This window comes from Zalophus californianus, chromosome 8 (assembly GCF_009762305.2).
Source record: "Zalophus californianus isolate mZalCal1 chromosome 8, mZalCal1.pri.v2, whole genome shotgun sequence".
Lineage (NCBI taxonomy): Eukaryota > Metazoa > Chordata > Mammalia > Carnivora > Otariidae > Zalophus > Zalophus californianus.
The window spans coordinates 52,779,630-52,804,238 of NC_045602.1; the positions used below are offsets into that span (position 1 = coordinate 52,779,630).

Genomic DNA, 24,609 nt, shown 5'->3' on the forward strand with positions numbered 1-24,609 from the left:
TAGGAGTCTGCGCGCTCCGCACGCCCCGCCCCCGACCGGCCTCGCCCCTCCGAGCCCCGCCCAAGGAGCGGGGCGTCCTCCAGGAGCTTCCAAGCATGGTCCGCTCGGTTCCCAAGCATGTCCCGCCCCTTCGAAACGCACCCTACTTCTGGGACACACCAAAGGCGCCAGGGGCACCAGAGGCGGAGGCTCACCCCAGCTCGCCACCTTACTCTCCTTCTATTCAGGTGGAGCATCACTTCTTCACTCGTGCCCTCTTCTGTCCTTTCAGTCTCTCCGTGTCAGAGAATGCACAAAGCAAATCACTGTCAGACCAATGGAGCAACAAATGCTTACTGAGTGACCACTATGTTCCGGGGACTGTTGGGCATAAGACGAATGGGTAAACAGTGATCAGTGAAAGGGAAAATGAGGGCGACCAGGGATGGGGTGGTCCAAGGTGGAAAGTAATGGCAGATATGAATAAAAGTAATGTGCCCTTATCACATAGTAGAGCATTATGCAAGCATTAAAAAGAATGTAGGACCTCTCCTGGTATTGTTAGGTTAAAAAAACTGGTGGCTGAGTGATGGGTATTATAAGATCCCATTTTGTAAGTAAAATACCCCACCTCCACTCTTCCCCCGCCCCTCCAAAAGAAAACAAAACAAAATACAGTATGTGAACATAAAGAACAGTGTGGATGGAAGGAGCAGAAGTTGGATAAAAAGAAATATTGAACTTGGAAAAGGGAGTATAAAACCCAGTGCAAAAAGCATTCATTCATTGGACAAATATTTATTGAGTTCCTACTAAGTGGCAAGCAATGTTCTAGGTGCTTGAGAAAAATCAGTGAACAAAACAGATTTTTTAAAATATTTATTTTAATTGAGCTGATATTCTAGTGGAAGGAGATATGGTAATTAGAACAAATAAGCAAATGATGTATTATACAGAGTGGGGTAAGAAGAATGAGGAATGGGTTACAGTTTTAAATAAGGTGGTTGGGGTAGGCCTCATTGAACAGGATAGCATCTAAGCAAAAGCTTGCAGGAAGTAAAGGAGTGGGTCAAGCAAATATCTGGGGAAAGAGCTTTCTAGGTAAGGAAAATACCTGGCATGTTTGAAGAACAGCAAGGAGGCCAGTTAAGCAGAGAAAGAAAGGGTGAGTGAAGGTGGTTTTAATGAAACAAGATGCAAATCTTACAAGGAATAAACACTCCTAGTTAAGAACATAAAAAGATGAAGAGTAAGCCCCATTTTTCACTATATCTAGAAATTACAAAGAAAGAACTAAACTCTCTGTGTCTTTTACTTTTCTTTTTCCAAACTACATTATCCTCACAACACAATTACCCATGCACTGAGCCTACTAGGCTCTTCAGTAAGTGTTTGTTGGTTGATTAGAATGGACATGTTAGTGACCTTGACACATATGTCATCTTTGGAAGCTTTCACTGCTGCTGCTGAAATCTTGGGAAAGAGTTTACTGAAAGACTCAGTGGGTGCCTGGGTGGCTCAGATGGTTAAGCGTCTGCTTTCGGCTCAGGTCATGATCCCAGGATCCTGGGATCGAGTCCTGCATCAGGCTCCCTGCTCCTTGGGAGCCTGCTTCTCCCTCTGCCTCTCTCTCTCTCTGTCTCTCATAAATAAAATATTTAAAAAATAAAGAAAGAAAAGAACACTCAGTGAAAAGACAGTGTAAAGGACTTTGCAAAGTGGAAGGTGGGTCAGAGGCTTTCTCATTCCACACTCTTGCCCTTTCAAAGTAACACTGCCACTGAAAACCCAAAAGGTTTTTAAAAAGGTCATAGAGGGGAAAATGTTACCATATATATGAAGAGTAATAATAAGGTAATATAGCAAACATTCATACAAAGGAGTACTGTTCGAAAAAGCAGACTCCCCTCTAGGAGACTAAACACTTACTAAGGTTCTCTCCTTGACCGAACTCCAGCCAGGGTCCTCTGAGCAATCTACTCCACTAGGCAGTCCTTAGTCTTAGCCTATTAAGACTTGAACAAAACACTAACATTTTCTAACAGCTCAAAGCTCTGTCCTTGGGATGACCCTAGCTACCTTTAAAGTGCCTGTCTGAAAAAACTCGAGGCTGCCAAGACTACTGTTTGTTCCAGCCAACACATGATGATAGAGCCCCTGTCTCATAGCCTCTGTGGGAGGGTAGGAGCCTAACTGATAAGCACCAGTTACCACCCTTTCCCTCAAGTTTTGTAATCTTTCACTTCCTGGACTCTACTGGGCCCCTGCTCATCCCCCTCCCTATACCTACATTCTCCCTTCAAAATGCCAGGTCACATCTATACAAATTGAAGTCAAGTTCAGATTATGCTAGAATCTTCCCTATTGCAATAGTGTATTACCAATTAAAAGTAAAACTTTAGTGCTGGCTTTGCTTATCTTTGATAACACTTAAATCTATAATTCTACCACTGCTCCATGTTTCTTTTTCTTTTCTGAAACTACCTTGAAAAAATTCACTTTCATACCTTCTTACTGCCTTACATCTCACTTTTTTCATATTCTAAATAAACTAAATAAAATTTATTCCTTGTTAAGCAAGACAGGAAATTTAGAAACAATATAAGAAAAGATAAACATATTTGACTACATAAAACTTAAACATTTTCAGATGGCAAAAGATAGAATTTTAAAAGTTTAAAAAAATAATACACCAGAAAAATATCTGCCACTAATATGGCAGGCAAGATTGCGGTATATATTGCAAACATACAAAGAGCTCTGCAAATTGATAAGAGGTAAACAACTCAATATAAATACAGGCTATATAAATAGGCAAGTCACAAAAGAGAAAGCAAGTGCCAATGCTCAAAACAACAAAACAAAAAAAACAAAACATACATGAATGGGAGCATTGGGTAAATGGGAAATCTCTACCTTCCTCTCAATTTTGTTGTAAACCTAAAACTGCTTTGAAAAAATAGTCTTTAAAAAATGAAATATACATGAAGAGATGCTTAATTCTAGTAGTAGTTTAAGTAAATGTAAATTAAAGATATACCATTTTTCATCTTTCATATTAGCAAAAACTAATAAGACTGACAGCTTAATGCAGGAGAAAATGAGGTGGAATGGATGGGGATCTCTGGAACTGACTTTCAAACATTGTTGTGGGGTGTGAATGACTAAAAACTTTTTAAAAACAATTATCTATTAAGATAGATATATAGATATACTCTCTAATCAAAAAATCCCACTTTTGGGGATCTATTCTAAAGAAAAAAAGAATAAGGGTGCTCTTCCCCTAAGTGGCCTGAGGTGACCCCTGAAAATGGTTCACTATTCGCTTGACCCAGAAAACCCTACAAAATCATGTAAATCAAGAGGTTCAAATCTTCATGTTCACTTTAAGAACACATGTGAAACAGCCCAGGCCATCAAGGATATGCATATCTGAAAAGCCACCAAGTATCTGAAAGACGTCACTTTACAGAAGCAGTGTGTGCCATTCCGTCGCTACAATGGTGGAGTTGCTGGTGTGCCCAGGCCAAACAGTGGGGCTGGACACAGGGTCGGTGGCCCAAGAAGAGTGTTGAATTTTTACTGCACATGCTTAAAAATGCAGAGAGTAATGCTGAACTTAAGGGTTTAGATGTTGATTCTCTGGTCATTGAGCACATCCAGGTGAACAAAGCCCCCAAGATGTGGCGTAGAACGTACAGGGCTCATGGTCGGATTAACCCATACATGAGCTCTCCCTGCCACATTGAGAGGATCCTTACTGAAAAAGAGCAGATTGTTCCTAAACCAGAAGAGGAGGTTGCACAGAAGAAAAAGATATCCCAGAAGAAACTGAAGAAACAAAAACTTATGGCGCAGAAGTAAATTCTGCAGAATAAATGCAAAAAAAAAGAATAAGGGCGCCTGGGTGGCTCAGTCGTTAAGCGTCTGCCTTCGGCCCAGGTCATGATCCCAGAGTCAAATCAAACCTCGCCTCAGGCTCCCTGCTCTGTGGGAAGCCCACTGCTCCCTCTCCCACTCCCCCTGCTTGTGTTCCCTCTCTCGCTGTGTCTCTCTCTGTCAAATAAATAAAAAATCTTAAAAAAAAGAAATAAAAGAATCAGTTATGAGGGTATATGTACCCAGATGCTTATTGCAAAATTTTTTGTAGTGGTAAAACAAAACAAAAACAGGGGTAACCTAATGTCCATCAATACCATTTATGGTCGTTTATTCAATTTAACAAATACTGTGGCACATTCATTTTATAGACTATTTTGCAGCTAACAAAAAACCAGTAAATTAGATCTGTATTTGTTCAACTGGAAAATATCTATGATGTAAGTTTAAGTGAGAAAAGAAAGTTGCAAAGTAACATCCATGGACTAACCACATTTTTTTAAAAAGATTTTATTTATTTATTTATTTGAGAGCACAAGAGGAAAGAGGGTCAGAGGGAGAAGCAGACTCCCTGCTGAGCAGGGAACCTGATGTGGGACTTGATCCCTGGACTCTAGGATCATGACCTGAGCCAAAGGCAGCTGCTTAACTAACTGAGCCACCTGGGCATCCTAACCACCTTTTTTAAATAAAAATAAAACTTTTAAATAAATAAAAGTACTTAAATACATTTGCATTTGTATGATTGTAAAATAAGATGTGGAAGCCTACTGATTAATCTTTTTTTCTAATTTTTTTTTTAAAGATTTTATTTATTTGTCAGACAGAGAGAGCACAAGCAGGGGGAGCGGTAGGCAGTGGGAGAAGCAGGCTTCCTGCCAATCAGGGAGCCCGATGTAGGTAGGACTCGATCCCAGGACCCTGGGATCATGACCTGAGCAGAAGACAAACGCTCAACAGACTGAGTCACCCAGGCGTCCCACCTACTGACTTATCTGTTAACATCAATTACGTCAAGAGAGGGAGAATGAGGGAATTATTAATCTTTTCCTTATTTATCTATATTGTTTCACTTTTTTTTTTAAGGATTTTATTTATTTGTCAGAGAGAGTACACAAGCAGAGAGAGCGGCAGGCAGAGCAAGAAGCAGGAAGAGGGAGAAGCAGGCTCAATCCCAGGACCCTGGGACCACGACCGGAGCCAAAAGCAGTTGCTTTACTGACTGAGCCACCCAGGTGTCCCTATATTGCTTCACTTGTGATAGTGAGTCTGTATTAGTTTTGTAACTTTAAAACTTCAATATATAACATGTTAACATATATCATATATATTACAATTATATATTTATATGTATTTTATATATTTATATTTAATATAATATATGTTAATGTAAATAATATATATTTATATGATGTTATACAAATATAATATATACATATATTATAATGTAACATATATAACAATTTAAAACATATAACAAAATAATAAAGTTTTCATAAAGGTTTTAAAGTTTAAAAGATACTTGTGCTATATCCAGACAATGGAGTTTTATTTGGCAAAAAAAAGAATGAAATATTGATACATGCTACAACTTGTATGAACCATAAAAGCACAATGCTAAGTGAAAATAGCCAGTCACAAAGAACCACATATTGCATGATTCTATTTATATGAAATCCCCAGAATAGGCAAATCTATAGAGACAGATGAATAGGGAGGAAGTCGGGTGGGATGGGCAATAGAGAGTGACTGCTAACTGGTAAGAATTTCTTTTTTGGAATGATGAAAATGTTCTAAAATTGATTATAGTGATGGTGCAAATCTATGTGAATAAACTAAAAACCACTGAATTGTACAGTGTATATTGAAATAGCTTCAAAAAGCTATTTTTAAAAATTTTACCCACTATTAACACCATTAACACTTGTCTTACTCATCCTCAAAAGACTATCTTTGAATAAAATCGAAGAACGTGCCCCAGATTCTAAAGACAATTACACAAATAGAAATCTTAAGTTGTAGTCTGAAGAAACTATTCTAAAGAGGACATCACGTTTTTGGATGTGTACATTCTCCTATGTTTAAAAATATTTCACATAAAAAAATAAAAATATTTCACATAATTTATAAAATGCAACACGAAAAGCGTAATGATTACACCGAACCACATTTCAGAGTCCTAATTCTTCCACCCTCTTCGAAGAAGACTGAAATTTTTATATCTTCTGACTCAATTAGTTTTAGGATTCTTTGACCGATTTGCCTATTTAAATAACTACTTCTTAAATATTTTCCAAAGTGAATTGAGTATACCAAGGAAATGAAAATATCTGAAAAGATTTTCCTGGCTCTCAAAAATCTGGTTACTAAAGACAAATTCTTCTTAATGAACATTAATGAACAATAACGTAATGGAATAGGAATAGTCCTTCAACTGTATTGGGATGAGAGAAGATAACGTCCTTTCTTATATTAATGAAAAATAGCAGATTAAGACTTAATAAACTTTATTTTTAAATGAATAAATCCTCACATAGGAACAAATGTTTGCTTGCATTTAGTTCTAAAAGGTTTTAGCGAAACCCATAACCATCAGCGCCGCTGGTGTAGTGGTATCATGCAAGATTCCCATTCTTGCGACCCGGGTTCGATTCCCGGGCGGCGCATGTACCTTTTCTCAATTCCGCCACCTATAAAACGAGGTGATCTTAACAGTGTTAATAAATCTTTCTTCCTCAGGAAACACTGAGAATTTTTAATCTCCATGAAGATTTCTATTTCATTATAATTCACAGTTGAAACTTTCGAATCTGGAGCTGGAAGAGAAAAACTTCACGCAACTCCTCAGTTAATTCTTACGCCTGCGCAGTCTGACATATCCTTGGTGTCCGCTTGAAGAGCGGCTGCGCAACAAGTGAATTTATGGATTGAAGGAGGTTGAAAGTGCAAGATTATTCTGCGCCTGCGCGGCCCGGGTCACTTCGCTGGCTGCTCCTAAGCTCCCGGCTCGCCGCCATCTTGTATTGGGGCTTCATTGTTCGCGCTGCGCCGGGTTGTTTAGTGTAATTGCCGCGGAAGAAGGAGGCGGACTGCGGTCAGCCGAGAAACCCCGCTATTCCGCAGCCATAACCGCTCAAAAGATCTGGGAGGTAGTAAAGGGTAGGGAGCTGGACCTCGAGGCGCCGGCGCGACAGCAGCAGCCATGGAGGACGAGATGCCCAAGACTCTGTGAGTCTGGGGCAGCGATGAGGGGGGCGGGATGGTGGTCGTCCCGGAGGGAGGCCTCGGCTCGGCGCGCTCCCCAGCCTATTGTTCTCTGTGGACGCCGCGATATCTTGGCTCTTCTCCTTAGCGCACACCTGGATGCTTAGGGACCGAACCCCGGGCTGTGAGAGGACAAGGTGGAGGGAGAGGGGGCTCAGCCCTCTGAATTAATCCCGTCACCTTAACTACACCATAGCGTGGCCTTTGGCCTCGCCACGGGCCCTCTGTGGTCGTAGGCCTGGAGAAAGGACTTTTTCATTCAAACCTCGTTTCAGAACTCGGTGAACCTTCTTTTTTGTACCGTGCTTTCCTTCTGTGTTTTTTCCGCTCCCCCCTTCTTGATTAATCTCTTTTTATCTTTATAGCCGTCTCTTTCATTTTACTTTGATTTGCTCCAGAAACTCTTCCTCTTCCTTTCAGTTTTCTTCTCGTTGATAGGAGTTTTTCTCTCGAGGCTGCTTGTGCTTCGTTTTCAGTGAGATAAACTATTCTCGCAGTTGCCAACTGGAAAAAAGCCAAATAGTTTTCTTTAACCTCTCTTTGGCTTTCCTTCTGTAGTACCCCTCCCCCCACCGAAAACCCGACACCGTAAGGATTTTGAAACTGCTTTTTTTTTTAATGGAAATCTCACCCGGAGGTATATATAAATCTCTCAGCCGAGGTGAAGTGGATTTAATACATTTTTATCATCGCTTGCTACTTTTGTGATTGACATGTGGCTGAACGAGCGGGCAGTTTTTATGAAGCAACAGTTGATAAATACCTTAACGGATTTAGTCACCTCTGAGAGTTGTTAGTGTTAAATAATCTCAGCTGGTGATATTTTCTTTGTCGTATAGTTTCCCCCACAGCATTCTCCTTTGTTTTTCAAAGTATTCTCGGAAGAGGTGATCTTGTCTTTGTTGCTTTTCTCGAAAAGAAGAAAAGGCCTGATGAGTTTTTGACCTTTTTGTTTTTATTCTTAGCATACTGGCGATTTGAGAACTTCATGCATTAAAAATACAATTTTAGGTTTCTTTCTGCATTTTTTTAGATGTTACAGTTGTTATGAAGAAAATGCAATCGATTATTTTTTCACCCTGAAAAGTGTTTCCGTTTTTAATCTGTTTGAGAAACATAGTCACACTTGTTTCTTAAGAGATTTGTAAACTTTGATTCGTAAACTTTTTGCTAGTTTATCTGATAATCTGTTACCTTGAGTGTCTTTTAATAGGATGCAAGAATTAGTGGGTGTCTCTTGTTTTTGAAAGATTATATCTATAGATTAATATTCCCTAAAAAACTGTTAGCCTCATAGGCTTTATGGAAATTATTTTTCCCCTTGCCTCTTTGCTAGAAGTATGACAGCCAGCAGCATATTGGATTAAGCACTGATCATTTTTTATAATGTCTTTAAATTTAAGATTCTTACATGATTGTGAAATTTTTAATTTCAGAAACTGCCAGAAATATCTGGGAACTTAACCTTTTTATTACGTTGATTTGGGAATGTCAAATAATGAAGACAACCTCAGCTTTCTCAGGCCAGTCTACAAAAGCAGGTAGTTAAATTGTACTAGCTTGGGGACAGGGGACCAACCGTTGCAGGAGAAATAATGAAGGAAATTTTATTCACTTATTGAATGCTTATGATTGCCAGGTTCTGTGTTAAATGCTTTACATGCTTGTTTAATCTTCATCAGAACTCTGCAATAAAGGGTCCATTCTGCAGCTCAGGAAAAGCTAAGCTTAAAAAGTTTAAATAACTGACCCAGGGTCATATACCTTTTTGTTCATCATCCTGCAATTCTGCTGTCCTCAACTCTTTAACTCTTACTGCTAAATGTGCTTTGTATTCTTCACTAGAACACCCCATCCAAGAACTCTTCCCCAAAGTGTAGTCCATGTTCTAACTGCCTATTATCTCCCTTGCTTCTACCTCCCTCAACCAAAACTCCCTGTTCTTCCAGTGAAACCAGTCTTGATTAAACGTGAGTAGGTGTAAATCACTAAGTTTTACCAGTAGTGTTTCGTTTTACCAGCAGTGTTTTTACTTTTTATATAAAATACTTGTTTTAAAGACCTTGCAAGTCAGGGTCTTTCAATATGTTCTTAGCACAGTGTCTAGTCTACGGTAAGTGATCAGTAAATTTGTTTTAAAAGCCGGTACAATTCCAAGCAGTGATTCAAGATTTTATTCATTCTTGAGGAAAAGATGGTCTGAATCTCAGTATCACCTGTGTACGTAAATGGATCAGAGGAGATAACTTCATTGGCCACAGATGAGCATTCAGCATTAAATTAGAGATTGCCAGTGTTTAGTTCCTTGTAAGCAGGACTTTGGAGACATTGTGAGAAGTGGTTTGATTTGGGGTATATTTTGAAAATAGAGCAAAAGGAATTACCTACAGACTGGATGTGGGGTGTGAGAATGAAGTCAATAATAAGTAGGTTTGCTTACAAATGTGTAGTATTAGTCATCTAAAAAGTTCGTTTGTTGGGTGGGGGTGCTGGCTGGCTCAGTCAGTAAAACATGTGGACTCTTGATCTCCAGGTTGTAAGTTCAAGCCCCACTTTGGATGTAAAGATTACTTAAAATCTTTAAAAATAAAAAGGTATTGCAAAATATAAGTAAAAATGAGAACAGTCTTGAGAACATGGATGTCTTAGGATGTCGGGGCATAGCATTACATACATTTGCAGGCTGGTTTATGTATATGGTCTGATCTCCAAGTGAAGGAGGTACGAGCTAATGAAATATGGCGGTTTCAGCTATCAGAAAAGTGACAGTTGTTACTAATAGTAAGGTTATGATGCTGGTGTACCATTTGCTGTTGTACATAATTTCATAATTAGTAAAAGCCATACACATTTCCTCCTGAATTAGAGTAATTATTTATAGAATACTTAAAATGTTCGAGGCAGGGCTCTCAACACTAGATACATAGTATGAGTAAAAATGAAAGTCTACCCCCCTGCCTTTTTAAGAGTTTAAGTAATCTCTGCACCCCACCTGGGTCTCACACTCACGACCCCAAGATCAAGAGTCGCATGCTCCTCTGACTAAGCCAACCAGGCGCCCCACTGAAAATCTCTACCCTTAAGGAATTTGTCATTAGATAAAATCCTATTTATGCTTTTCACTCATTTTCACAGAAACTTCATATCAAATTCTGCATTTTTATACAATGATTGCAGCTCAAAACCCAATACAGCATTCTGCTTTGTAAATCTTTACTGTCAAATTTTCTAGAGCTATGCTAATAAAAATGAATATTTTAAATGTTTTGGATTCCAATTTTGTAACTATTTGAACTTATCAGCTTCAAAAAAAATGTATTAAATTGATGTGAAATCCTATCCCTGGCGGAACTATCAAGTGTTAACTGGTAGCATTGGTGACTTTTCCATTGAATCTTCCCAGGTAGCTTTTTATTTTGAAAAATTAAAAACCAGAAAAGTAACAAAATACTGTGTTGTGGACTTAGGTACCTTTTGTGTGCTAATACCAGTTGTGTGCTAATAACCAATTGCTAATAGCCAAATTTGCCTTATTTAGGTATATTCTTTTGATGAACCATTTGAAAAGATGTGACACTTCAGGCCTAAGTACTTTACCATGTATTTCCTAAGAACAAGACCATTTTCTCTTTCTCTCTCTTTTTAAGATTTTATTTATTTGTTTGACAGAGAGATAGAACAAGTAGGCTGAGCGGCAGGCAGAGGGAGAGGGAGAAGCAGGCTCTCCGCTGAGCAGGGAGCCCCATGCGGGACTCTATCCCAGGGCCCTGGGATCATGACCTGAGCCGAAGGCAGCCGCTCTAACCGACTGAGCCACCCAGGTGCCCCAAGACCATTCTCTTATATAACCACAATAAAATTGTCATATTAAGGAGACTGCATTGATACAATATTGTTAGCTAATGTACAGTCTGTATTTATATTTATACAGTTACCCAAGGAAGACATTTTATAGTCCATGGAAATCTCTTTGCTTCAACAGTTAATTCTCTTGTACTCCTCTCTTTACTTTCCAGTTCTGCACAAGATTGGTACATAATCTCAGTGGTGATATAATAAATATCAACATGGGATACTTTAATCCGTACTGTTAAGAAGTCCATGGAACAGCTAAAAAGGGATATTTTAATGTTTTTTTAAAGTATTTTGAAAAACATAAACTTGCATAAATAAGAAAATTACATTTTTATTTAGTGGTCCAATGTACATGACAGGGAACCTTGGCTTGCCACTGCTCCAGTATCAGTTTTTTTTATCAGTTGGGATTTTTTTTTTTAAGATTCTATTTATTTATTTGACAGAGAGAGACACAGCGAGAGAGGGAATACAAGCAAGGGGAGTGGGAGAGGGAGAAGCAGGCTCCCCACCAAGCAGGGAGCCTGATGCGGGACTGGATCCCAGGACCCTGGGATCATGACCTGAGCCGAAGGCAGACGCTTAACGACTGAGCCACCCAGGCGCCCCGGTTTAAATTTCTTTTAATGCAGGAGCAAAAAAATTTAAGTATAAAAGCTATTTATAAAAACAACATATTGGACACTCCCACATTTGCAGGAAGGTTATGGAACCTGGCTTAGAAAATGTTCAGGAAAGTGAGACAGCTGTCAGGCCCACAGTCCTTATCAAGCCACAGACTATTCCAGAAAGGGTGTTACTACCACATCCACTGAGGACCAGATACCACCACAGCTTCCACTTTCACTGGACATGGGACTCCACTGCTGTTTGCCACGAAAATGTATTTTCTTCAGTCTCTTGCTTCTTTAAGCCCTCTCTTTGTCTTCTATGTTCAGGTCCGGTTTCTCTAATCAACCTAACCTAGATCACATGTAAGGGAGACTACAAAACCATATCAAGCCTTTTCAGCTTCTGTAGAGAAGTGAGCCTCTGCCATAGAGTGAGGATTTCTCTAAAAATAAGATGTTTGGCAGCACCCCCCAAAAAATAATCCACTACGCCTATAACAAATCTGTGCTGTTAATAGGAAATCCTTTAGCTTCAAAAACAATGTAACAAAGTATGGAACAGCTAAAGAAACATATATACATAAAGATGAGAATTAACTTTGTATAGTGCATTCTACAAACTACAAGAAATTTGTTTATTTTTCCATTGAAAGTATGGTGAGGGGGCGCCTGGGTGGCTCAGTCATTAAGCCTCTGCCTTTGGCTCAGGTCATGATCCCAGGGTCCTGGGATTGAGCCCTGCATTGGGCTCCCTGCTCAGCAGGAAACCTGCTTCTCCCTCTCCCACTCCCCCTGTTTGTGTTCCCTCTCTCGCTGTATCTCTGTCAAATAAATAAATAAAAATCTTTAAAAAAGAAAGAAAGTATGGTGAGTATAAAAAGAATCTGCAGTTTTCAAATTTGGGCTCTCCGTTTCAGATTAATATTTATTTAGCAGATAGATTTGGAAAGTAGTAACATAAAGTTGCTTCTAAAAATCTGACATAGGTATTAATGATTAACTTATTGGTAAAAAGCAAAATTCTAATGGATTACTTTTATTTGCATGAGGAAGGAAAAGAGATTTTGTCGTTTGATTTCTTTGATATAAAAATGTTGTATGTATTACTTGTAGTTTATTGTAATGGTGTTGAAGGTTGAGAGCAAGTTGTTTGTGAAACTTCCCCTGAAGAGCTTTTCTCTAAACAGGTATATGTAGAGTTAATTTATAGAGGCTCCCTGGAGCTTACAATATACAACAGGTCGCATTAAATAATTGTAATACAAATCCTAGTGCTTTTTAATGTAGCTTTTTTTTAATTACATATCTTCAAGTAGGTAGTATCACTCAAAATATTTCTCAGAAAATTAGACAATTTTGCAAAGAGTAAAAGAATTTCCATTCCCTAAATACTGCCCACTTGTCACTAGATTATCTAGCTTTAGCGAAGTAGATGTTAGAGCCATTTTTTGGGGTGCCTGGGTGGCTCAGTCATTAAGCGTCTGCCTTCAGCTCAGGTCATGATCCCAGGATCCTGGGATCAAGTCCCACATCGGGCTCCTTGCTCAGCCAGGACCCTGCTTCTCCCTCTGCCTGCTGCTCTACCTGCTTGTGCTCTCTCTCTCTCAAATAAATAAAATCTTTAAAAAAAAAAAAAAACATTTTTTTCATTTAGACATATGCAATTCTTTTTTTTTTTTTTTTAAAGATTTTATTTATTTATTTGAGAGAGAGAATGAGAGATAGCACGAGAGGGAAGAGGGTCAGAGGGAGAAGCAGACTCCCCGCTGAGCAGGAAGCCCGATGCGGGACTCGATCCCGGGACTCCAGGATCATGACCTGAGCCAAAGGCAGTCGCCCAACCAACTGAGCCACCCAGGCGCCCCTAGACATATGCAATTCTGAGATTTTCTTTTTTTATAATTTTTATTGTTATGTTAATCACCATACATTACATCATTAGTTTTTGATGAATTCTGAGATTTTCTTATAGGTCTAAGAGTCAGGTGAAAATAGACATGGAAGAGTTGCAGAGATAGCACAGAGTTCTCATATAACCTTCACGCAGGTTCCCTTAATGTTGACATCTTACATAACCATGGTATACTTAGTAAAAGTAAGAAATTGACATTGTACAATACCATTAACTACAAGGTTTATTCCAGTTTCCCCAGTTTTTCTGCTAATACCCTTTTTCTATCCTGGGATCCAATCCAAGATACTACATTGCATTTCGTTGTCTTATCTCTTTACTCTCCTTTAATATGTGAGGGAATGCCTTTCATGACTATGGCACTCCCTTGAGAGGGTAGTGTTTCTTCACTGTGCAGTGCCTACTTTTTTTTTCTTCTTCAACACTGTTAACTAGAATTGAGTCACTAAGACTAACCTACACTCAAGAAAATGTAAATTTAGCTTCACTTCATAGAGGGAGGTTTGGACATATGTTAAAAAAAACCAATTCATTGGTTAAAATCAATCATTAAATATTTTAGTGGAGATACTCTGAGGCTCTACACATAATCCTATTTCTCCTTAAAACTTCCACCAACTAAAAGATCCATGGGTGGATCTCACCAGTAGCAGTTATTACTTTGCTGGCTTAATGGTGATTTCATTCCTTCTACATTTATTAATTAAAGTTCTCCAAGAAAAAGTTAACTCCTCTCCTCAAATGTAGGTTATAGGATTAGTCATTGCATTTGGTTGTCAGTGTCTTTCAGGTTTCTTTTAATCAAGAACAATCCTCTCTTGGGGTGCCTGGGTGGCTCAGTCATTGGGTGTCTACCTTCGGCTCAGGTCATGATCCCAGGGTCCTGGGATTGAGCCCCGCATCGGGCTCCCTGCTCCATGGGGAGCCTGCTTCTCCAACTCCCACTGCTTGTGTTCCCTCTCGCTGTGTCTCTCTCTGTCAAATAAATAAATAAAATCTTAAAAAAAAAAAAATCCTCTCAAAAATTTTTAGGACAATTTTTTTAAGAGATCAAGTTGTCTCACATAATATTCCACATCTGAATTTGTATAATTTTTTTTTTAAGATTTTATTTATTTATTTGACAGAGAGACACAGCAAGAGAGGGAACACAAGCAGGGGGAGGGAGAGAAGGAGAAGCAGGCTTCCTGCTGAGCAGAGAGCCCAATGCAGGGCTCAATTCCAGGACCCTGGGATCATGACCCAAGCTGAAGGCAGATGCCTAACGAGTGAGCCACCCAGGTGCCCCTGTATAATTGTTTTATATGCCCAATATTCTATAAACTTTTTTTCAAGATTTTATTTATTAGAGAGAGAGAAGCAGGCTCCCCACTGAGCAAGGAGCCCTATGTGGGACTCGATCCCAAGATCCTGGGATCATGACCTGAGCTGAAGGCAGACACTTAACCAGCTAAACCACTCAGGCATCCCCCAGTATTCTATAAACTTAGGTTTAAATTTAAGCTTGAGGGCGCCTGGGTGGCTCAGTTGGTTAAGCAACTGCCTTCGGCTCAGGTCATGATCCCGGGGTCCTGGGATCGAGTCCCACATCAGGCTCCCCCTGCTCTGCGGGGAGCCTGCTTCTCCCTCGGCCAGCCACTCCCACTGCTTGTGCGCTTGCTCTCTCTCAAATAAATAAATAAATAAATAAAATCTTTAAAAAAAAATAAATTTAAGCTTTATTAGATTCAAGTTAGACCTTTTTTATTTGAATACTTCATAGGTGATGTTGTATAATATATATTGTACACGCAAATGTCCATCCATAAAATGATTTAAAGTTTGATCACTTGCTCACAGGGGTGAAACAGCCAAAGCTTTCTCTTTTAAGGTAGAGTTTTCCCTTTGCGGTGTTCAGTAGTCTGTGTGGTAACTTTGGCACCCTGCAAATAACCATTTTCACACCAGTGATCTTTGCCTGAATTAATCTTTTCAATAGGGTTTATGCATTGTTTACTAATTTAATTCTCTCTACACTTACTAGCATTTTTCTGTAAATTCCCTCATCAACTAGAGTTGATTAGATTATACTACAATGGGGACTCCTGGGTGACTCAGTGGGTTAAGCGTCTGCCTTTGGCTCCAGTCATGATCCCAGGGTCCTGGGATTGAGTCCCGCATCAGGCTCCCTGCTCAGCAAGGCGTCTGCTGCTCCTTCTGTCCCTTACCGTATTCCTGTGCTCACTCTCTCTCTGACAAATAAAATCTTTAAAAAACAAAAAAACTATGCTATCCCTTAAAAAAAAAATTATACTGCACCGGAGTTTCTACTCAAAGCAAGATAAATGCTTAATTCTTTCCCTTTAATTACAGATATTCAGAATAAGGACATAATGTAATAATAGCTTCCAATACTGGAAAAATTATTAGGTATTTAGATGTTGCAGTTGATTTTTGAGTATCATTACTCTTACCTGATCTTTAAATTACTCTACCATGATCTACCTATCATTACTCTACCTGTTCATTGTTCTTAAGACTCATCCCTTCTCCCTTTGCCATTTTAAGCTGTTCCAATGCCTTCATAGTAAGCAATCAGTATATGTCTCTTTAAGTGGAAGGAAGGAATTGGATCCATACTTTCAGGCATGTGTGGATATTTATTTTTCTGGGGAGAAAGTCTACCTCTACTATTCCCCCCGTTTGTGCTCTCTCCCTCTTTCTGTCAAATAAATAAAATCTTATATATGTGTTTGTGTGTATATATATGTATATATACATAAATATATAAACCAAAGTATACCTAAATTGGACAGTGTAAGGGGAATTGTGTGGATTAAAAATTGAGGAAATTTTAATGTTCTCAGTAATACTGTAGAAGTAGAAATAATTGCAAACCTTCCTAGGATTGATTGTATAAAACGTTCTATACATCTAATGATTTCATTTGAGATTTTTGAAAAATTTTTAAAAGATTTTATTTATTTTTGTGAGAGAGCGCAAGAGAGCACATGCATGAGTGGGGGGGAGCAGGATGGGCAGAGGGAGAAGCAGACTCCTCGCTGAGCACGGAGCCTGACGGGCTCCATCCCAGGACCCTGGGATCATGACCTGAGCCAAAGGCAGACACTTAACTGAGCCACACAGGCGCCCTCATATGATTTTTTTAAAGCATGTCTTCCTAAGGTGAGCCTACAGACTTAGAAACATCAGGTTTAATTTGCAAAACCTTGACTAAACACACACACACACACACACACACACACACACACATGATTCCCCTTTACTAGTGATGTCAATGTAATTACAAGTAGCATGTCATACATCTGCTTTGAAAGAAATTTTGAAGTTTTGGCAAACTTTTAGAATCTGTTCCCTGTGGTGTGTAGTTTAAAGCAGAGATCTGCCTATTACCAAAATTTCTTTTTCAGTAAGCAACTTTAGAAACTGATGGCAAAAGAAGCAAATTTAAAATGGTAAGTTGTTTTTCTTTGTGTTTCAGATATGTCGGCAACCTTTCCAGAGATGTGACAGAAGCTCTAATTCTCCAGCTCTTTAGCCAGATTGGACCTTGTAAAAACTGCAAAATGATTATGGATGTAAGGGTATTTTACTTAGTTAACTTTCTTCTTTTTTAATAGATTAGTTAAATCCATTACTTCCAGGAACTCCCTCTATTTTTATAAAGAATAGTTTTATTTTTTTAAGTATGCTTTATGCTCAGCATGGGGTTCAAACTCATGATCCCGAGGTCAAGGGTCGCATACTCTACCAACTGAGCCAGGCAGGGGTCCCTCTTCCAGGAACTCTTAAATTAGTTTATACAGGGGTGCCTGAATGGCTCAGTAGAAAGAGCATGGGACTCTTGATCTTGGGGTCATGAGTTTGAGCCCCACATTGAGTAAAGAGATTACTAAAAAAAAAAAATTAAACTTAAAAACTGCAGGGTCATTCATTTAAAAAAAAAAGTAGTTTAGGGGGCACCTGGGTGGCTCAGTCGTTGAGCATCTGTCTTCGTCTTGGGTCATGATCCCGGGGTCCTGGGATCGAGCCCCACATCGGGCTCCCTGCTCGGTGGGAAGCCTGCTTCTCACTCTCCCACTCCCCCTGCTGGTGTTCCTGCTCTCGCTGTCTGTCTCTCTGTGGAGTAAATAAATAAAATCTTAAAAAAAAAAAAGTATACAGTCTAAATTCCTAGTAATTTTAGTGAATTTAAGTCAGTCTTAGCCACTGAGTTTAACTTACTTTACTAATAAATAAAGGAGGAAGAGAAGAGAACTAATTATTTTTAGAACAAATAAGAACTATATGTGTAGGCTCTTGTTTTAAGGTGCATTGAGGTTATCAGAATTGTTTTATATGTGGTGTCTGATTGGCTAAGTTATTACAATTACATTAGGAAATTGAGTCAAAAATAATATACTGTGAAAGTGTTTGTGTGTGTGTTGAAAGTGTTTTTAACTTTTAAATGTTATGATTCAAGCTTTTCTTGCATTGTGGCAATTCCCATTCATCTGTAATTGCTGTTAACCCTGAATCATAGCTATATATTCCAGTCTATTCATACTGTTGGACTGATGTTCTTAGTTATGAATTTTATACTCTCTGGAGTATAAAGGCTGATAGTGTGAATGCTTAGATCTTTTTATCTTAGAAGTGCAGTCTTTTCTGAGTGCAAATTAAGTAAAATTAAGACTTTTTCATTTGATTATGCTGAAGTCTAAGTTACTTTGTGTAACATTAATGCCTGCCAACACTCACCTTTGTAATAGAATTACCATTAAGTGTAGCATTAGTTTGAATTATGCAGTTTTTTAAACATTTTTATATTCTTCAATTTTTTTTAAGATTTTTTAAAATTTAATTTAGAGAGCGAGTGTGAGGGAGAGAGCGCAGAGCCCACCACAGGGGTTGATCCCAGGACACCAAGATCATGACATGAGTAGGATGCTTAACCAACTAAGCCACCTAGGTGCCCCTCTTTAATGTTTTTAAAATAAAATGATTGTCTCGATGTTATAAATTTTGTGGTTGCCTCCTTCCTCTAACATTCTTAAAAATCATTGCCAGTGACCTTTTTAAACGATTAATTGTCCTTGAAACAAAATAGTAATTTCTTTATTCTAGTGTCATTCTAGTCTTTTCAATTAGTTTCCTATTTTAACAATTCTGCTTAGGAGTTTATGGAAAGAATTTAAAAATGGACCCAGGGGCGCCCGGGTGGCTCAGTCGTTAAGCGTCTGTCTTCGGCTCAGGTCATGATCCCAGGGTCCTGGGATTGAGCCCCGCATCAGGCTCTCTGCTCTGCGCAAAGCCTGCTTCTCCCTCTCCTCTCCCAGTCCCCCTGCTTGTGTTCCATCTCTTGCTGTGTGTCTTTCTCTGTCAAATAAATAAATAAAATCTTTTAAAAAATTTTTAAAAATGAACTCAAAGTCATTTTGTATTTTGCAGATAGGTGTAAAATATGGGGTGTTTTTTCTGCTGCTTTAATTTACAATAAAGCGTCCAAGCTGCACTTATCAGACCTCAACTACTTGGAACACCAGAAAAGAGGAGAATTTTTAAAAGACTATAGGCAAAAAATTGATGTCCGAAAGTCCACATTCTAAACCTATTCTAAAAACTTTATTTACCAGAAAACCTCTTCAGTTTTCAGAGCCTGAAATAGGTTTAAGAAAGTTGGCTGGTATTTTCAGCTACTTAGCAAGTTAGAAGCAGCAAGGATATGTGTACATTTATAGCAGTAAAAGGTAACATTTAACAGGGAAGGGAGAGGAAAGATCATTAAAAGCCAGTACTGTGACTTGAGAGCATAAGCGTCTAGGCAAACTTAACATCCGTAGCATAAAGAAATGATTATATGATGAGGAATGTGTGTGTAGTTTCTATATGCATCCATCCATAATTAGGATACTTAATCATTAATACAGGATTAAGTTATATGTAGTATTATAGTATAACTTGTTGAAGTTAGTATTCTTTAAAAACTTCATTTTTTTTAAGTCTTTACTTCCTTATCTAAAGATTTACTTGTGGGATGGACCCCTTCATTTTCCTTGGCCTGATAATTTGGGATATATAAAACTTCACATAATTTTAAAATAATGGGAGTAGGGCACCTGGGTGGCTCAGTTGGTTAAGCGACTGCCTTCGGCTCAGGTCATGATCCTGGAGTCCCGGGATCGAGTCCCGCATCGGGCTCCCTGCTCAGCAGGGAGTCTGCTTCTCCCTCTGACCCTCTTCCCTCTCGTGCTCTCTCTCTATCTCATTCTCTCTCTCAAATAAATAAATAAAATCTATAAAAAAAATTTAAAAAAAATAAAATAAAATAAAATAATGGGAGTATACAACTTAAATTTGGCTTTTGTGTTTCTTCAACAGACAGCTGGAAATGATCCATATTGTTTTGTGGAGTTTTATGAGCATCGTCATGCAGCTGCAGCACTAGCTGCTATGAATGGGCGGAAGATAATGGGTAAGGTAAGCTGTCATATTTAAAGAAGGTGACTTGAAATTTTTAAGTTGTATACAATTTTGTTTACTATTTATTTATTTATTGAGAGTGCACACAAGCAGGGGTGGCAGGGAGGGCAGAGGGAGAGAATCCCAAGCAGGCTACACGCTTAGTGCAGAGCCCAACATGATCTCACGACCCTGAGATCATGACCTGAGCCAAAATCAAGAGTCGGACACTTAACCAACTGAGCCACCCAGACGCCCCCAATTTGATTACCTTTTAGAAGCATTATATCACTTTATAGCAGAAGGTCACATTTAATATTTAAAAGATGGAATAAAGCTTTTTAGAGGGCTTGTTTATGTTGGTATTCTTCAGGATGCCTCACACATGGTAAATACTAAAATATTTGTTGAATTACTCAAGCTTGGATGAAACCTCTAGAACTTTGGATACTAATGGGAAAGAATAAAAAGAAAGAAATGATTTTTACTTTAGATAAGAAAGGTTAGTTGAATGTTAACAGAGAAGTATGATTAGGATTTGCCAACGTTTGAGAAAGTGTAGGTTAACCTAAAGAAAAAAAAAAAGAAACCTTAAAAAAAAAAAAGTGTATGGGGCTCTTCCTAGGCCGGCGCTCTCACCAAGGAGAAGGCCATGTTCAGTTCGAGCGCGAAGATTGTGAAGCCCAATGGCGAGAAGCCGGACGAGTTCGAGTCCGGCATCTCCCAGGCTCTCCTTGAGTTGGAGATGAACTCCAACCTCAAAGCCCAGCTGCGGGAGCTGAATATCACGGCTGCCAAGGAAATTGAAGTTGGCGGTGGTCGGAAAGCTATTATCATCTTTGTTCCCGTTCCGCAGCTGAAATCTTTCCAGAAAATCCAAGTCCGGCTAGTCCGTGAATTGGAGAAGTAGTTCAGTGGGAAGCATGTTGTTTTTATCGCTCAGAGGAGAATTCTGCCTAAGCCAACTTGAAAAAGCTGTACAAAAAATAAGCAAAAGCGTCCCAGGAGCCGCACTTTGACAGCCGTACATGACGCAATCCTGGAGGACTTGGTTTTCCCAAGTGAAGTTGTGGGCAAGAGAATCCGTGTGAAACTGGATGGCAGCCGGCTGATCAAGGTTCATTTGGATAAAGCACAGCAGAACAATGTGGAACACAAGGTTGAAACTTTTTCTGGTGTCTGTAAGAAGCTTACAGGCAAGGATGTTAACTTTGAGTTCCCAGAGTTTCAGTTGCAAACAAAAATGATTAAATAAAACTTTCACAGTATTCTGAAAAAAAAAAAAAAATGTATGGGGGCACCTGGGTGCCTCAGTCATTAAGCGTCTGCCTTCGGCTCAGGTCATGATCCCAGGGTTCTGGGATCGAGCCCTGTATCGGCAGGGAGCCTGCTTCTCCCTCTCCCACTCCCCCTGCTTGTGTTTCCTCTCTTGCTATCTCTTTCTGTGTCAAATAAATAAAATCTTTAAAAAAAAGTGTAGGTTAAAAGATAAGTATTGAGGGGCGCCTGGGTGGCTCAGTCGGTTAAGCGGCTGCCTTCGGCTCAGGTCATGATCCTGGGGTCCTGGGATCGAGCCCCACGTCGGGCTCCCTGCTCAGCAGAGAGCCTGCTTCTCCCTCTCTGCCTGCCTCACTGCTTACTTGTGCTCTCTCTCTATCTCTCTGTCAAATAAATAAAATAAAATCTTTAAAAAAAAAAAAAAAAAAGATAAGTATTGAAACTTTGACCACAACTGTTATCCTCTTGAATGTTTCATCTCCAGCGTATGCCTTCCGGTGTGTTTATAGATGCAAATCTTGTAATATCTGATTTTGAACTTTATTTTTATGGAGTATAAATGTAGAAACATTTTTTTAGGAAGTCAAAGTGAATTGGGCAACAACCCCCAGCAGTCAAAAGAAAGATACAAGCAGTAAGTATATTTTATACTCTTTGAACATTTGTTTTTATTGTACACAGTAGTTTTATTGTAAAGCATATAAACATCGTACATGTTTGCAGTAATGTTTTGATCGTTATCCTAAGATATGATTGAATGTGTTTGTGTTAATAAATTTAAGAACAAATCTAATCTTTGTCATCAGGTAGTACCGTTGTCAGCACACAGCGTTCACAAGGTAATTGTATCTTCTTAAACATAAAATGAAATCTCTTGAAAGGGTATTCACTAACCACTTGAAGTTTTTTTGTTTGATATTGGGGGGAGGTGGGAGGGAGGGGGTCGTATTTCTATTTGTCTCTCTGGCAATATTTTTCCCCCTTCTTCCCAGTGTTGACCAAATGTGGCTTGTCCACTACTTTGGTGCTATTTCAAGCTCTCTGACCCCCTTGGTAGCAGCTGATGCCTTTGAAATACTTTCACCAACTAAAGGGCAAGATACCCTGCTTCCTTGAGGTCACGATCTGTGCTTCAAACCAGATCTTCTGTGCTTGAGTTGCTCCTGAAACTCTGTTTCCCAAATGGCAACCCAATATGTTGCTTAAGGCCTGCCAAATGGGGGTAACTTTTCTTTCCAAATATACTTTGTCAAAGTTGATGTATGTGTTCCTTTTTAAAGTGTTGATCCAACTATTTTGTATTTTTAAAGTGTTTCTTTTTTTGAACATTGTCTTTTTAAAAAAAAACTTCACATATGGGATCGTTATTTCTCTCCAATGCTTTTTTAATGGCTCTGATATAAAGTGAAGGGATTACTGTTTTCATTCTGTTGCCTTCAGTCTTAGTTCACTTGCACATGGATTCACATAAACTGAATGGTGTAATGTCTGGGCAACCAAAACTGTTGGCTTTTGAGAAAACTGTCAAATACTTTAACATCAAACTGTTGCAATGCAAGGTATTTCTTTGATTGTTCTTCACAAAATATGGTTAAACCAAGTATATCATGTAGCTAGCTTCAGTCAGTTGTCTTAACTGAGGCAAATTTAGTCTACATAACTCAAGAGTACCACTATTTTATTTTAATTTTAAAACCTTAATGTAGTGGTAAACTGGATAAATGTAAATAATCACTATTAGAATGGTAATTAATCATTAATTTTTTTTGCAAAGCTTGTTAAATATTATTTATTTTCTTAGACCAGTATAATTAATTGGCTGTAAATAGAAATATAACTGTCAGTTTCTAGTTAGATATATCAGTCTTTAAGAGAATCTTTCCTATATTATCACCTTCGTTCATTATGTGTAAAATTGATAGGATCTGTATAGATATAGGATAGTGTTTTACTTATACTTAATCCATAAATTAAGATTATTTTATTGAATAGATTTTAGTATATTTTAAATTCTAAAATTTTATTTTTCTTTTCACTCCCCCTTCCTTCCCCTTATAAGATCATTTCCATGTCTTTGTTGGTGATCTCAGTCCAGAAATTACAACTGAAGATATAAAAGCTGCTTTTGCACCATTTGGAAGAATATCGTAAGTTAACAGAAGATAAATTTAAACTGATTTTAATTAGAAACAGGCTTATGTAGAAGTAATTTGAAAATCTGTTATGAATTTTAACCTTTCAATATAATTCATTATGTTGTTTAGAGACTATTTAAGCCATTAACAGCCAAAGATTGTTTTCCTATTGATAAATCTTTGGTCTTCAATTATTTTAAAATCCTTTTTCAGTTAGCATTAGCTCCTAAGAGACAAATTTGCTGTTGTACATATTTCTTATGTAAGTGTCTTGCTTAGCTTGGTCATAATCTTTAGTAACCTTTTGCTGTGACTAAGGAATTTAGACCCTTGGGGCACTTTCATGATACCATGCATTTTGTGTTAATATATTTTAACAAAAAGAAACCTTAACAATTCAACCTAAAAAGCAGTTGTTAAATATTAATCCCCAGGTATCTACCCTTTTGTTGTTGTTACTGTTAATAATGATGCCTTTTAGTATTTTGTGGAGCACTGTCTTGCTTGCATTTGTTATTAATCATATAGTTTGGGCCCTTTGGAAGTAGCTTGCTCAAGGTAGTGTTCATCATAAAAGAACTTTAATATTTTGAAAAGCATGCCATAATAGAATAAGAATGAGTTGATTATAGTATTTTCTTAGAAGTACTTGTTGAATTTAGAAAACAGAATTTTTGGGTTTCTGGTTGCTTTTTTATTGTTGTTCCAGCTAGAAGAGTAGTAAAAAGGAAACTTTAGCTTTGGTTTGGTTTGAGGAACAGAACAACAGCAGAGATGAGAAGGTGAGGAGACTGGAAAGTAAATGCTGGTAGTATTGGTGGTAAATTTGGGGAGTTTTTATTTGAAGAGTTGTAGTTCATTGATAGGAGGACGAAAATGAACCATGACCAAGGAATGGCCCTAATAGAGGCCAACTTTAAAGGCAGTCAAAAGATTAGGGTTTATAAATGGACTCTCTTGTTGGGCAACATTTTTCTTTTTGAGAACCAATTAGGAAAATAAAGTTCTAGTTTCTTGATTGTTCCTTTTAATCTGTCTTAGGGTTTTGATGATGGTTAGCTTGCTTTCAAATACCTAGACAGGAAGGTGTTAACCTTTGGCCTCTCAAAAGCTCTATAAATCTCTGTGTACGGAATTTTGTGTTTGTTTTCATTTTGGTGTGGAGTATCTTTGTAAGTTTTATCCTATTTTCAGAGTAGTCACAGGACCCTAAAAGGATTAAAGAAGGATAAAAGAACCCTGATCTAGATCTTTG

General features: G+C 38.4%; 1 protein-coding gene, 1 non-coding gene and 1 pseudogene across 17 annotated transcripts in view; all 3 read left to right on the forward strand.

Moving 5' to 3' along the window:
• The first annotated feature begins 3,289 nt into the window (after positions 1 to 3,289).
• Positions 3,290 to 3,843, forward strand: LOC113937224 (annotated as a pseudogene).
• Positions 3,844 to 6,453: 2,610 nt separating this feature from the next.
• On the forward strand, positions 6,454 to 6,524 carry TRNAG-CCC. Its single transcript has one exon. It is a non-coding gene; the product is annotated as a tRNA-Gly (tRNA).
• A 282-nt stretch (positions 6,525 to 6,806) lies between these two features.
• TIA1 (TIA1 cytotoxic granule associated RNA binding protein) overlaps positions 6,807 to 24,609 on the forward strand; it is a 30,488-nt gene continuing 12,685 nt past the window's right edge. Inside the window, exons 1-7 of one of the 16 annotated variants that reach the window (XR_003524550.1) lie at positions 6,807 to 7,086; positions 16,982 to 17,078; positions 19,861 to 19,959; positions 21,799 to 21,853; positions 22,026 to 22,058; positions 22,660 to 22,778; positions 23,279 to 23,366. Coding sequence is in view for 12 of the 16 variants with exons in the window: in XM_027621173.1 (XP_027476974.1) it covers positions 8,611 to 8,663; positions 16,982 to 17,078; positions 19,861 to 19,959; positions 21,799 to 21,853; positions 22,026 to 22,058; positions 23,279 to 23,366 (425 nt within the window). In the remaining 4 variants the exon portion in view is untranslated. The other 15 variants (XM_027621173.1, XM_027621172.1, XM_027621177.1 and 12 more) reach the window with 15 other exon arrangements.